Raw genomic sequence first — 14877 nt, forward strand, 5'->3', positions numbered from 1 at the left:
TTGTGGGGGGGTTGTGCATAGGGGACAATGTAAGATACAAAGTACATGTATGTCCATAGCTCTGTAACACACTATCTATACATATAATTACAATTATATAAAAACTGTATATATAGTACTATATAACATATATAATAATTGTATATATAGTACTATATAATATATATAAAATATAGTACTATAATATATATTATATATATTTTTACATATAATTATACAGTATATTGTGTGTCTATGTACATTTGCATACCCCCCATTTAGTAATCTTTTATATACATATCTTTCTCTGTAATCTCTATATATTATATATTTTTTGTGTCAATGCATTCTGCCAGGTGTAAGGAGGAGAGGGAATTCTCCAAACACTCCACAGTCCCAGCTGACTGTGTGTATCCAACAGGATGTTTTGGCTGTTCCATTTTTCACCTGTTTTTAGCTGGAAATGCAACTGCACTTTCTTCCTCATCCAGAAGTGCCACAACTGGGCAAAACCCAGCCCAAGGGCATTCCAGAGCAGCGTGGTCTGGAGCTGATGAGTGAGACCCTTCCCCATTTCCAAACCATACCAAAGCCCCTGTAATTGGGGCTTTCCATTCTTTAAGAAACAACCAACAATTCAGAAGTGAATGGGACCATTGGGTGAGAAGAGAGCACATTTCCCAAAGGAGTGAAAATTTTATTCCTGCTTTTTCTCTGAGCTGGCGTGGACTGTTTCCGTGCTCTGACGGATTTTCTTGGCTATGCGGATGGCTTCAGGCAGGACAGAGAGACTCATGGCTGTCTGTAAAAATGGGTGCTGCCCAAAGGGAAAAAAAGAAAGAAAGAAAGAAAGGAACTGTTACTTTCCAAACCCATTTTCTCACAAGAGCAAGCAAGATTCCTCTGGCTACCAGAAATACCCAGAAATAGGACTGAGGGGACAATCTCCATCTCAGTCTTAATATTCAGGACCTTGCTGTCAGAGGCAAACATGGCCCAGTAATCCCATTAATCAATTTATTAAGGGATTTTGGCCCTGCCAGCACTCTGGGAATGCCACTTGCTGCCTCAGGGCTTTTTTCATTTCAGGAAACTCAAAGGACTCACTGAGGTTACTTTTTTCTAAAAGTAGTTTCCAGAAAAGATGAGTGCAAGCTGTTCCATAGGGAACTGCAGCACCTCCAAGAAATGTTGATCCCATTAGGATTTAGGCCTGTGCTGTTCTGAAGAAGTGCAGGTTTTCAGCACCAAGACAAGAACAGCCAAATCTCTGCTTGGCTGGGAATGGGCTCCTCTTCCACCAACACCATTTTGGGCCTCTGTACCTGGCACCATTCTACTGCAGTTATCCTGCCACCAGCTAAAACTGAATGCACTCCCAAAATACAAGACAAAAATGATCAGAGGGTGCATGGAACACCTTTCCTCTGAGGAAAGACTAAGTGATCTGGGATTGTTCAGCCTGGAGAAGGCCCCAGGGAGGTCTTATTGCAGCCTTTTAAAACTTCAAGGGAACCTAATTTTAGTAGGGCCTGTTGCAAAGGGACAAAGGGTAATGTAAAAATGAAAAGAGAAGAGATTCAGGTTAGGTCAAAGGAAGAAATTGTTTAAGCTAGGAGGGGTGAAACAGTGGCACAGGTTGCCCAGAGGGGTGTCCCTGAAAACATCCAAAGCCAGGTTGGACAGAGCTCTGAGCAACCTGATCAGGTTGATGTCCCCACTCATGACCCTTCAAAGGTCCCTTCCAAGCCAAGCTCGTTTGCAAAGCAGCCAGGGTGGGGATGAGCAGGAGGAGGGCTGCCTGTGCTGTTACCTCCAGGAGCTCCCGGGCTGTCCAGCGGACGCGCGGGTCGGTGTCCAGGCAGGAGTGCAGGAAGGCGTGGAACAGGAAGGACATCTTGCTGGGCATCCTCAGCGGGGGGTACCTGTTCCGGGCTATCAGCCGCTGGGCCTGGCACACACAGCACAGCCACTCAGCTCCCCTGCTGCCCCTCCTGCCTGCCTGACAGCTGCCCACGCTGCCCAGGGTGAGAGCAGCATGATAATGACCCTGATCACATCAACCCCCAGGTGGGACATTACTTGGTGATCCCTGTGGGTCCCTCCCAACTCAGAATAGTCTGGGATCTGGAAATAATTATCTTCATCTCTGTTTGCTGTCTTATATAAGGCAAAGGCAACCCAAAAGTGGTCTTCCAAGGAAAGTCAGGGAACTTTTACTAGTGGAAGACTGAAATCTTTAGAACTGTTGTCTTCCTCAGGAATTAACTGTGCAGCATTTAACTTGGTTTCAGCTATTAGTCATGAGATTTTATCCTGGTACACATTCCTCTGTTGTTGGATACTGTTGGGAACCAGGGAAAAAGCAGCCTTGAGGCCTTGCCTTTCTCAGGCCTTTACAAGGTCAAGAAATTCTAACAATGATTAAACACATGCAGGATGTGTGAGAGATGTGATGTTTTTCAGAAGTATGTTTTTGAGGAGGTTTGCCTTCTTTGACCAATGAATCTTTTCTGTTTTGTTTTGCATGAACTACCCTTTATATATGTGTAGTGTTTCTTTAAATAAAGCTCTTTTCTCTCTTGCTTCTCCATTATGCAAGGCACTATGTTGCATTATCCTTTTCACTGCTCTTATAGCCTTAAAATGCAACATTCCTCCACTAGTCCTTGCTCATTTGGTACAAGAACTCATCATTTTATTTTAAGGAATTAGGATCAAAAACTGAAAACTTCATCATAAATTTACTACAAGTAGTTTTGCTAAAACATACTTTCAGAATTTTTGGGGTAATACATAATTATGGCATCTCTAGAACCAGCGACCCTCCCTGAAAGGCACTGGTCAGAATATGAAAAGACATCTGGGTCTGCAGATACACCTGTAATGCTTTTCACAATAATTTCCCAATTGGAGAAACTTGCTGCTGTCATTCACAGCCCCAGCTCAGACAGAGATCAAACACAGCAGGAAGCATTCAAGCAGTGCTGGAGGCCAAAAAGGCACATTTTTGCACTGGAACAGGTCACTTCTCCTCTGATGAGATGTTCTGCAGGAAAATTTCTAGAAGTGGGCCTTGTAACTATTAGAACTATTTCAGGCTGATTTGAGTGGGATTTTGGTTCATGGGAGACAAAACATGGCACAGATTGGCAAGACAGTGGTATCTGAGAGTGTTTGCAGCTTACCTGGAGAGGGCTTTCTTTAAAGTATGGAGGTTCTCCCTCCAGCATTTCAATGGCCACTATCCCAAGGGCCCAGATGTCCACTTGGGTGTCATATTCCTTTTTTTTCAGGATTTCTGGTGCTACCCAATAAGGAGAGCCGAGCACTGTGCACCGTGTGCTCCGCTCTTTGGTCAGCTGAGCACACAGGCCAAAATCAGCTGAGGAGGAAAACAAAAATACTGTCAAAACCAACTTGAACCAGGAAACCAAGCACAAGAATTCCCCATTCTATGTCTGAGAGCACAGATTCTGTGTCTGCCCAAGAATACCCACTCAGTTTCACAGATCCGTCCAATCCGAGAAGAATATTGTCACTTTTGACATCTCTGTGGATCACATTCTTTGAATGAAGGAAATCTAAGGCTTTGAGGCACTGAAACAAAAAAAAAAAAAACCCATGAGGATAAAAATTAATTAACTTAATTTCATCACACAAGAAAAGGAAATGGCTCTAAAAGATTGAATTTCTAGGTGAAACACCAATTGTTGATATAGCCTGTCCATTCCAAACACAGCCAGAATGGCTGCAATGGCTGTGGTCTCTCCATCCAGGTGACAAAGGAGGGGTTGTCAAAAAGGAAAACATCTCTCTCTCTCTCTCTCTCTCTCTCTCCATTAAGAAGTGGATCCCTTTTGTGTGGGAGGCTGCATGACAAAGGTTTTATGGTGGCCCCAACAGCAGACTCAGGAGTAGCACATTAGTCACTTTTCAGAAGCAAACACCATTTGGGGTGCAATGCTCTCCTTTTAAGCTGAGGGCTGTGAGAAATGAGGCTCTGTTTTAATTTGCTGTTAGTTTAAAATTCTGCCACCAGCATGTTTGCTTTTACAGGCCAAGAATGCAGTGCAGACATGCTCCAGTTTAAAGAGGCAAAGTTCAGAACATTAAATAAGTTAAAAAACAGAGTACAAGTGTTTGAGTATAATAACAGAGTATAAGAAATGCAGTTGTACTGGCATGAGGCTCACTTAGATGCCCTTTTATTTTACATCTCATAACAGCAGCACTGAAACAAAGCTCTGAACATGCAGTCACTCCTGTCCCCTTGGAAGCACAAGCAGGGTCCCTCACCTCCCTGCTGATAGCAGCAATCAGTCTTTCCTCCATAAAGACTCGGACAAGGACGCTGGTTAAAGTGCCTCCATCCACATATTCCATCACGAGCCACAGGTCTTCATCCACCAGGTAGCTGAGAGAAGGAAACAAAGGCATGGAGATGAATGTGCACAGCTAAATTACCTTGTGGGAAAGACTGCAGGGGAGTTTTGTTTCCAGGGCACTTGTAAATGGAGGCAGAATGAAATGGAGAGACATTCCTTGTAGGCTACAGGGTGTTTGGAATCTGTGCAGTCTAAATGAAAAAGGCAAATCCATGAAAAAGGAGATGCTTTAGATGGCAAATGAGAAAAATGCAGTTTAGTAACAGCAGAGATCAATCTGGAACCAGGACACTTGCCATCAACTGAGTCATTATCTTAATTTATCAGTTCCACCATTCATGCCAGGAACAAGGCAACACAACTCCAGAGTTATCCTTGGGAGGAGCCTCTGCACCACTGAGGACAGATATTGGCAAACCATTTGGAAAACACTGCATAAAATACAGTCAGAAACAGGAAAAACTATTTAAAAACTGGCAAATTATGTGGTTCTGCAAATGAGAATTTAGTCTTCCTGGCTTCCACAGCAATGGAAAATGGAGGGAACAGACCAAGGGAAATAATTTCTATGATGATTTATCAGCACTTACTGTTAAGACATAGGAAATATGATCAACTTGAAAAAACCCTAAAACAACACAACACAGAGTAATGAACTGACAGGCTGTTGTTTTAGGAAGATATGGCACATCCAGGTTTTTGAAAGGGGTTTCCAACTAAATACACCAAAAAAGATTAATGGAGACCCAAGGCCGTCTCCTCCCATCCATGGAAATGAATAGAGCAATAAAAAAGAACATCTTCTGCCAGTGCCCAAAGGGGTTTTTAACCTTTGGCCTGCAGTGTGTGAAGGAACATTCCCATGAAAACACCAGACCCACTCACCTGCCTATATAATTGACAATATTGGGGTGCCTGTTTTCCTTCATGATCTGGATCTCGTTGATGACAAGCTCCTTCTTGCACCGTTTGCGGAGAGGCATCCTCTTCAGGGCCACCTGAAATGACATGGGGGACCTGGGCTCCAGAGGTTCTGCTGCAGGACAGCACAAGGACCACGGGGAGAGTGGTTTTGGAATGATGGGGCTGGGCTGTGCCAACTGCCCTGTGACCTTGTGATCACACCTCAGGGCCTGGGAAGTGACAGGACAGCAGCTGATTTCTCCATTTCCCTGAGTGCCACTTGCAGGACACCTGCCAGAGACATTCTGCCATCTAAATTCTGGAAAAATTTCCCTAAACTATCACCCACAGATCTCTGACAACACCCTGCACATTCTTCCCCAATGGCCTCAGTTTATCAGTTATTATTCACACAGGTTTTGCAAGCAGGACTTTGTGACTGTGAAAATATATCAAAACACCTGGGAATTCTTCAGCAATTCTATGGGGTTTGGCCATTATTTCAGCAACTGCTGCTGCTCTTGGCTGCATAACAAAGCAAACACGTGTACATGATGGATAAAATCTCACCCTAGAAGATCATAGCAGTTGCACACACACAAAAAAATTACAATCCCACAACATTTCTCAGTTGTTGAACTTGGATTTTGCTACTCCAATTCTTTACCACAGTTCAGATTTGCAATTATTTTCTGGGTTTCTAAAGAAATAAGCCATTCTCTGGTATTTTAATTATGTTCTTCTCTGAAAGATACACTGTCCCTCTTGCATTCTTTCTGGTCCTGAGTAGGAACAAAGTCTGTCCAAGATGTGTTTTGCAGGCTGCCACTGCTCTGTGCTTGAGGACCAGCCTGTGCAGGAAACTGTACTGGCCACCCAAAGCTCCAGCAGAGCTCACAGCAGAGGGGAAAGCCCTGAGCAGCTGCACAACGTGCTGGGGTTTTGGCACTCACCACATCTCCTGAGGCTGGGTCGGTGGCTTTGTAAACAGTCCCAAAACCCCTGGAAACAAAAGAGCAGTGAAGAAAGGAGAAGCAGTTCAGGTGCTGGAGTGAAAGCCAGCCCAGGGAGGAGATCTCTGCTGCATGAAGTGTTTTAAAACACCTTGGTTCATCTATTCAAACAGCAGCACAGCAGCCTCTGTCATGTCCATGTCTGGATTTCCAAGTATTTTTAAGCAAAATATCAATATAATTGAGAACTTTTATCTGACAGCTGTGGGGTGGTAAGATGTTCTTTTAGGTAAAGAGGTTTGAGGGATGGGAGATCTTTCAGGTCCTGCAGGTGTATAATCCAGAGTACCAAATAGTTTTTGAGCAAAATATTTGAAATAAATGCTACTGAGAACTTTCATCTGACAACTGTGGGGTGGTAAGTTGGTCTTTTAGGCAAAGAGGTTTGAGGAATGGGAGATCTTTCAGGTCCTGCTCCTTTTTGCAGGCAAAGCACTGCCAGCATCAATTATTAATTCTGACCAAAATTTGTAATTCTGATCTGTACTGAGATGAGAGGATCTAAACCCACATCATGTTTGGAGCTTGTTTGGCTTCACACTTGATATTTCAGCAGCAAAATTCCTGGCCTGTGGCTTGTAGGAGTAACTGGGATTGGACTTACCCTCGGCCAACCTGAACAAAGTCAGTGTATCTTTTCATAGGGTCCCCCTTGTTCACAATGGACCCTGAAAGAAATGAAATGCAGGATGTTCACTTGGAAAATGGAGCCCCACTGTCTGGCTGTGAGCCCTCTGTGGGCAACAACAGCAACAGAGGCAGCTCCAAAGCACAGATGGCTCCACAGATTTTCTGATTTTCTACAGTGTTCTGAAGAGTTACATTGACAGGAAACAAAGCACCTGGAGAAATATCCAGTGGAGACAGAAATCAGGAAAGACCAGATACCAAAGCAACAGTTTGTTTTCTACAAAGATTTAGGAGAGCTGGAACAACACAGCCTTGATTTTCCTGGGGATAAACACTTTGTGTGATTCAACAAAACGTTTAATATTTCTGAAGATTAAATGCACCTTGGGTTCTGGGATTAATTTTTAAGAAATGGTGCAGTATTTCCAGGAAAGGAGGGGATCTTCCTAACTTTCAGCAGTTTGCCCAAAGATTGTCTTTATGGTTTTAAAGAATAGCATCTCATGTTATAATCAATAATGATGGAACTTTAGGATGCAGGACCCTCATCATGGATTACCAGGCTAAATTCTGATGATAACCTTGCCTGTGTCCTTTGAAGGACCACACTATTGATCTTCACTCTAATAGATTGCTGTGAAGTATTTTTGCTCTGATGAGTTGTCAGGGGACCAAAGAGAATTTAGGAATCCAAATATTTTGTGCTTGATTTGGCCATCAGCACTCAGTTCAGTAGTTCATTCACTAGGTCAAAGCACCTTGTGCTGAATCAGAAACCATCTCTGCTTTTGCTTCAGCAAAGACAGAAGCACAGAGAAACTGAAGTGAGCTGCCCTCAGGAATGCCCAGAGATGATTCCTGCTCCCTCTGTCCCTCTGGAGCAGCTCAGGCTGGGACACACACACAGCACAGAGCAGGCAAGAGGCACAGCACACGTACTCAGCCGCTCCAGCACCTCCTCTGTCAGCTGGGATTTCTGCCGTGGCCGGACCCTGAATGTGTCCAGAGTGCTCGTGCTTCTGCTGAAGTCAACAGGCAGGAGAAACAAGTCTTCTGAACTTTCAGCTCCCAGCAGAGAGCTCGTGTGGATCTGTGATGAGAAATCAGGTGATGTCAGGAAGGGAGCTTGCAGGGATCCCCTGAGCTCGTATTCCACATGCAAACCCTCAGGAAGGTGCCACATCCAGTGCTCTTAAACTGGTTTTTACTGCCCACATCACAAACTGAATGAACAAAAACAAAAGGCTGGTTTTACACAAGTTTGTGGCCAGTTTCATGTTCAATTTTCATGGATTTTCTCAAATAATCTGTGCAGAGGGGCAGGTACATCCAGGAAACAGTTTCTCCTCTATCCTGCAAGGGAAACCAATGACCAAAGGGGAAGTTCAAAAGCAATTTTCCAGGTGCTAGTGGCTGGGGTGAAGCACAGTGTCATGGCAGGACTCTGGCCCTCAGCACCTCCAGCTGTGAGTGGCAGCTCTGTCTGAGCAGAAACTTGCAGCTCTGAATTGCACCAATGGTAACCAAAGCTGACACTTACGAATTCTTCTGAGGAAAATGTTGTAGATTCCTCGTCCACCTCCTCCATGACATTATCTTCTTCAGGAAGGGAAGGAGCCAGCTGAGGTGCTGGTGGCAGTGCTGGGGCCTGGGGACAGTCAGCAACATGAGTGAGAGTCTCAATTCTGCCACTTGGGAGGTTTGATGGTTACACACAACTTTCAGCTGCTTCAGCATCAGAAACTGATTTAGGCATGCACGTGATCCTACAGCCTCAGTTCCCTGTTACAGTACAATTTAAATGCCTATAAATTATGGGGGGTTGCAACAGCCCCAGCTGCTGCTCTGCAGGGGCAGAGCATTACATCAAGGTGCCCCAAATTTGCTGTTTCCCAACTGCTTTAAAGCTGACACAAAGGCCAGTCAGAGAACTGAAGTAAATCAAAGGCACCATTCTACACCTTCACACCTCACTGGTGCTCTATTTAAAATGTTTAATATCAACCCTAATAAATTTGGCCAATATTAATGTGGATGTCATTCCTGTCTCTAGGATTGTTATTGCAACCCAACATTTATTAGCATGGATTGTTATTTAAAACTTCCTTTCAGTGGTTCCAGTGAGTTACATTATCAATTATAACTCTCTTTATGTTCAGCTATATATCCAGCTATACTAAAGATAAATCATGAAACTTGATAGAAGGGGAATTCTAAGTTGTTAAAACTAAATTAAAATAGGGCAATTTTACAGTATTGAAAATTGCTGTGAATTAGATATTCCACCATGGCTAAACCCACAATCTTCTCCCTGCAAAACCAGACTTTCATCTTCATGTTTAAAAGCTTTGAACACAAATTGAGAAAACAGCCAGGGATCCCTTTGCTGCTGCTGCAAAACCAGACACAGACATTTTTTCAGGCTGGAATGCTGTTGGAGCAGGGAAAGCTCACTCACAGCTTGCCACACAGTTCTTAAACTCCAGGAATGTCAAAGGTTCCTTCCCCACTCACCAAAGGATGGGCTGCCCCATATCCACCTCTGGATAACTGGGTGATCAAATCTGCAGTGGGCAAGAGAAGATGAACCAGATGCTGTTAGAAAACTGCTTCTTGTGGGGAATCCCCCATGGAACAGCACAGCCCAAATAAGACAGCATTTTTCTTTCACAACATCCCTCCAGGAACATCAGTTCTTTTCCACAGTAAGCAACAGAACAGAACAAAATACCAGATTAATTTTTTTTTTTTACATTTTTCTATTTTTTGTGCTGTTTCACCAGTAAATAAATAGCAACTTGGTCAAGAAAATGTAAATTGTTCTTTAATAGTCAGTGATTCTGCTCTGCCCAAGGGCTAAAGCAGTTTTCCTTTTTTTTTTTTTTTTTTAATTAATAAATTGTGTATATTGGTTGTCTTTAGCTTGCTGAAAATGTTTCCCTAGAAAAGCTTTCCCAAAATATCCCTCTTAGCCATGTGAATTCTATTCTGACACTGCACAGGAACAGCTCCTGGGTTCAGGAGCAAACACTGTTTGGATGTTACATTTCCTCATGAAGGTCATCACTGTTTTAGCAAAGGTTATCAGTCAAATCCTGTAATTATGGCAAAAAAATATTTTTCCCTCAGTTCTGAAGATAATTGCACACTTTTTTTAGAAGCACTTCTGAAAAGCTCTTCTAGTCTGCATTTTGGAAATTGGCTGAAGCAGCAAAATGAAGGAATTACAGATTCCCCAGAGTGCTCTGTGTAGGGAATGGAACCCTCACAGTGCTCCCCACATTCCAAATGCTGTTCATTAAGACACCCCTTTTAACAGAAGCTGTTGACAGGAGTTCTACCAAACCAATGGCATCGCACTGGTTTTTTGTTCCCAAATCAGTTCCTAAGGAAGAGCATACAGAACACAGTGACCCCAAAGCAGGTATGCTGCACCCAGGAAAGCACTACTTACTCCCCAGATGAGCTGTTGCCAGCCAGGGTTTTTCTGGATAAAAGTACATTGCAGATGTGGCAGACAGCAAATCACAGGCTGCAGCACGGATCTGCCGGATCATTCTTGCAGAGCTGTTCTAGAAGGTGCAGAGCAGCACAACCCAGAGGTCAGATAAAACCCTTGCTGGCTTGCAGGCAGAGAATTCCTGGAGGAGAAGGATCCTCCTGGAATTCCTGCAGAAGGGGGCATTGAGGAGCTCTGCATTGCAGGACCAGCAGTGTCCTGTTGGCACTGCCAACCTCCTGCTGACACCCCAATGGGCCCTTGACATCACAGAGGCAGCAGCTCCAGGTTCACACTCTGGAATGTTCCAGGCTGCTTATGAAACAGCTGGATCTTCAATTTTGCTCATTCTGGAGCCTGAAACCCTTTTATGGCAGTGAGATGTCAACCTCCCACCTGATGCAAACTCCTATTCCTGCATGAAACTCATCTGTGCTTCCATGGAGTAATGATTTAAGGCTTAACTCGTTTTCCTGGTGATTCTTTGATTCCATAACAAAACTGTTCTCTAGTGGTAAACAAAACAGTGCCTTCAGGAGCTTTGCACTGGATTTTGATGCTCAGTAACAAGAACATCCTGCTGAAATGATCTGCACTGTCTGATTAATGGGTAAACCCCATCCTGATGGAATTTCCAGCACAGCAGGGAACACTGTGCCTCTCACACTCCTAACCATGAGGTGCTAGGGATTCTCCTGGCTGAGCTCCTGTAGCTCTGCTGTCAATGTACAGAAAACAGAGCTTGGAAAACTCCTGGTGCCCCTGCAAAAACATTTTCCCTCAGATGTGAGGGAACCCTGCAGATCAGCTCCCTCAGTGGATGGACAGCTCTTCAATCCTTCTCTCCAATTTCTGTGTGCACAGAAGATGTGCTTGGGCTTTGAATAGCTTTTCTTTTTCAACAATGGGATATCAGGGCCCTTTCAGAGCATAATTTCATCCATTTCTCTCCCTTCCACCCTCTCCTGAATTACTAATTTAAAGTGACTTAATATCTATTCTCTATTCCCCTTTGGCTTTGCATATTTTAATTATGCCTCTTCCTAATCCTCATTTTCCCAGAACAGACTTAAATAACCCAAATTACCCCATCAGTAACTGTCTGTGATAGCTCAGTTACTGCAGCTAATTTGTCACTTTTGCCAAACATGCTATTTTTGTGGGTTTTTTTCCTAACACCAAGTGATCACACATTTTGTTCCACTAGCTTTTACCTACAAACCAAAGTGATCTGCTCCATGAAATGCCATCTCCATCAAAATCTGCTTTTTTTTTTTTTTTTTTTTTTGGTAATTGCTGCTAAATCACTTCCTGGAAGATTTTAGTGACAATTTGCAGCAATGTTTTTGCAGCCTTGTCTTGGACTGCCAACAGCAGGTGAGGACAGTGGGGTTGTTGGGAGAAATCCTGCTTTTCCCTGCTCAGCCTGAGGATTGCTCCAGCTCAAAACAAAATGATAAATGTCCTTGTTAAAGTGATTTCTCTGCAAAACACAGAGGCTTTGGTGAAAATACAATGTTTGCCAATAGAGGAACATTCACACAGCTATTTCTGCAGTGAGAGGGCATCTTTAGCCAAGACAACAAATAACTGCTGGTCCTAGAGAGCTGCTGCCCACAGGCTCTCAGGATGGCTGCAGCCATGTGCTTGTGCAGCACCAGAAAAAAAGCCCCAGGTAAACCAGAAAGCCCCCAAAAAAAACAAGCTCACACTCCTAGTTAGTAATGCAGATATTGGATCTGTCATATTACTTTAGAAGGCAAGGAAAATGTGACCTTGGCATTTTTATTAAGCTTTTCTTATGTCATTTTGAAGCCAACTTTTGAAGGTGAGATTCCATGTATTTTCAGGAAATACAGATGCCAGGGGCAGGGGATAGGCAGAGAGGGAGGGCTGCAGGAGCAGACTGTGCCCCTGAAGCTGTGACAAAGGCACAGTCTCAGTGCCTGTCTCATCAGCCCTTGTGTTCTGTCAGCTTGAAAGGAAGCTCCTTGCATTCCCAACCTTCTGTGCTCCAAGCAGGGCCCAGCCCCAACCCACTAAGTGTCCTCAGCAAGAGCAGGAGCAAGGAACTGCATCTTAAACAAGGCATCGAGTAAAACCAAACTGTCCAGACAAGAAACAAACGTGGAGCAGGATTCTGAGCTGCCCCAGGGCTCTGGACCAAACTTCAGTGCAAAATGTGGAACTGAGATCACCAGAACAAAGAGAGCAAAGCCCTGAAGTGTCCCTGAGGAGTGGAGAGCACTGCCTGGGGGTTAACCACACAAACCACCAGAACTGCTCCAGGCCTGGGTTTCACTTTCCCTCTGCTGAGTTAGGGAGATTTATCCAGCTTCAAGCATGAAAGAGCACATCATGTTTGCAGTGTGCTCTGCTTCAACAGTGATCTTCTCATCCCTGGCAGATTCCCTTCTCCACGAGCATCCATCTGTTAGGAAATACATTTGGAAAATGAAATTACTTAAATAATTAACAATCAGGAACGATTCCTTTTCTAGAAATTCGTTTGGTGTTATGTGAAGAGCTCTTTCCGTGCATGTTATGAAGAAATTTGCTCATTTGGGCTTTCCCACCAGCAGAGTGATCTGTATGGGGTGGCTTTATTTTACCCTGCTTGTGCAGCTGTCCAAGGTTCACTTTCACCACCTGCTCACACATCCCTCTCATCCACACCTGGAACATGTTCCTGCTAAGCTGAGAAGGACGGGATCGCCTCAGTGCCAGGGATCCCAGACCCTGAGGTCTGAACACCAACTCAGAGCTCCCCTCACACGGCACACCCTGCTCCGGGCACAGCTTCCAGTCCCCATCCTCACACGGGGAGAAATGGAGCTCCCAGACCCTCCAGAGCCCGTCCCGCTGCCTGCGGGTCCCCTCACACAGCGGGACCCCGCTCCCCTGAGGTGTTCCCCCCGCAGCCCTCACGGCCCACCCCCCTCACTGCCGGAGCGCCCTCACCTCCTGCCGCTGAGGCGGAGGATGCCGGAGCTGCCCGCCTCCTCCAGAGCTGAGGAGATGGCGAGGAGCGCAGTGCCCGTCGCTGTCCCCCGCCATCTTGGCCCGGCCCCCACCCGCCCCTCAGTCACCGCGGGGCGTGGCCTGTGCCCGCCCCTCGGCAGCTCCCACCAATGGGCGGAGGGGCGGGGCCAGGGGCGGGGCCATCGGCGGGGCCGTGAGCGCGGGCCGCCAGGGGGCGCTGCCGGGCCGAGACTGAGGGTCCTGAGGCGGGGACAGACCCAGAATGGGGAGACTGGGGTTGAGGGGAAACTGGGACTGGGGAGACTGGGATTGAGGGGAAACTGGGATTGGGGAGACTGGGGAGACTGGGACTGGGGAGACTGGGATTGGGGAAACTGGGGAGACTGGGACTGGGGAAACTGGGATTGGGGAAACTGGGGAGACTGGGACTGGGGAAACTGGGATTGGGGAGACTGGGACTGGGGAGACAGCGATTGGGGAGACTGGGATTGAGGGGAAACTGGGACTGGAGAGACTGGGGGGGAGACTGGGAGTGGGGAGACTGGGATTGGGGAAACTGGGATTGAGGGGAAACTGGGATGGGGGAGAGACTGGGATTGGAGAGACTGGGACTAGGGGGAGGCTGGGATTGGGGAAACTTGGATTGAGGGGAGACTGGGATTAAGGAGACTGGGATTGGGGATACTGGGACTGGGATTGTGGGAAAACTGGGATTGGGAAGAGCCTGGGATAGGGGAAGCCCAGGACTGGGGTAAGTTTGGGATCAGGGGGAGCCCAGAATGGGGATTGGAGGGAGCCCAGGATCAGGGATACTGGGATTGTGGGGTGAAGAGACTGGGATTGGGGGAGACTTGGATGGGGGAGACATTGGTCACTGCTCAGCCCAAAGGTCACCTGCACCAAGTGCTTCAGAGCATTGCTTGTCTGGAAAACAGGAAAAAATACAAGTGAAGAATCTTCATGGCAGAACAAAGGTAATAGAGCCTGGAAGAACAGTCTTGTTCTCTTCTCCAGAAGATAATTTTCAAGTGTCCCCATGCTGTTAATAGGACAAATTCACATTTAACAATAAATCATAATAAATCATAAATCTTGGTGGTGGAGTACCACTAATGAGCTGTCCTGATCCCAGTGAGGAGCTGGGAATGCTCCTATGGTTCCCCTCATCAATTAAAGGCAAAACTCAGAGTACCACAACAATAATGGGATTTTTGGCACTTGAGCAATTCTGGTGTAGGGTGGAGATCCATAAACTCCATAAACAAATGTGTGCAGACACTGAACATTTCCTGCCATGTATTCCCACAGCTACCCTGGCATGGTCCTCAAGAAAAAAACCATTTACTTGCAGTAGAATCACATAATTTTGGGTCCATTTCACTGAAAGTGAACTTTGTATATATTTTGCAATTACGTATTTAAAAACCGTGATATGAGATTCATAATTTTTTCATTTATTTAAAACTAAACAGAAACCACTGAG

At 45.4% G+C, this 14877-nt stretch overlaps 1 protein-coding gene and 1 long non-coding RNA gene across 2 annotated transcripts; both read right to left on the bottom strand.

Annotated features, from left to right (window-relative positions):
- Positions 1–189: 189 nt before the first annotated feature.
- Positions 190–10674, bottom strand: LOC130253159 (serine/threonine-protein kinase PAK 3-like). Its single transcript, XM_056491482.1, has 12 exons — positions 10368–10674; positions 9428–9477; positions 8454–8561; positions 7853–8003; positions 6888–6951; positions 6224–6272; positions 5253–5365; positions 4279–4396; positions 3480–3579; positions 3168–3364; positions 1793–1930; positions 190–796 (listed from the first exon to the last, which is right to left on the bottom strand). The coding sequence occupies exons 1-12, from the start codon at positions 10468–10470 to the stop codon at positions 677–679; spliced, it is 1311 nt and encodes a 436-aa protein (XP_056347457.1). The 5' UTR covers positions 10471–10674; the 3' UTR covers positions 190–676.
- Positions 10675–12181: 1507 nt separating this feature from the next.
- On the bottom strand, positions 12182–13507 carry LOC130253080 (uncharacterized). The gene is made up of 2 exons (XR_008840508.1): positions 13374–13507; positions 12182–12843 (listed from the first exon to the last, which is right to left on the bottom strand). It is a non-coding gene; the product is annotated as an uncharacterized LOC130253080 (long non-coding RNA).
- Between the last annotated feature and the right edge of the window lie 1370 nt (positions 13508–14877).

The sequence above is a fragment of the Oenanthe melanoleuca genome, chromosome 4A, assembly GCF_029582105.1.
Source record: "Oenanthe melanoleuca isolate GR-GAL-2019-014 chromosome 4A, OMel1.0, whole genome shotgun sequence".
In the NCBI taxonomy this organism is placed as follows: Eukaryota; Metazoa; Chordata; class Aves; order Passeriformes; family Muscicapidae; genus Oenanthe; species Oenanthe melanoleuca.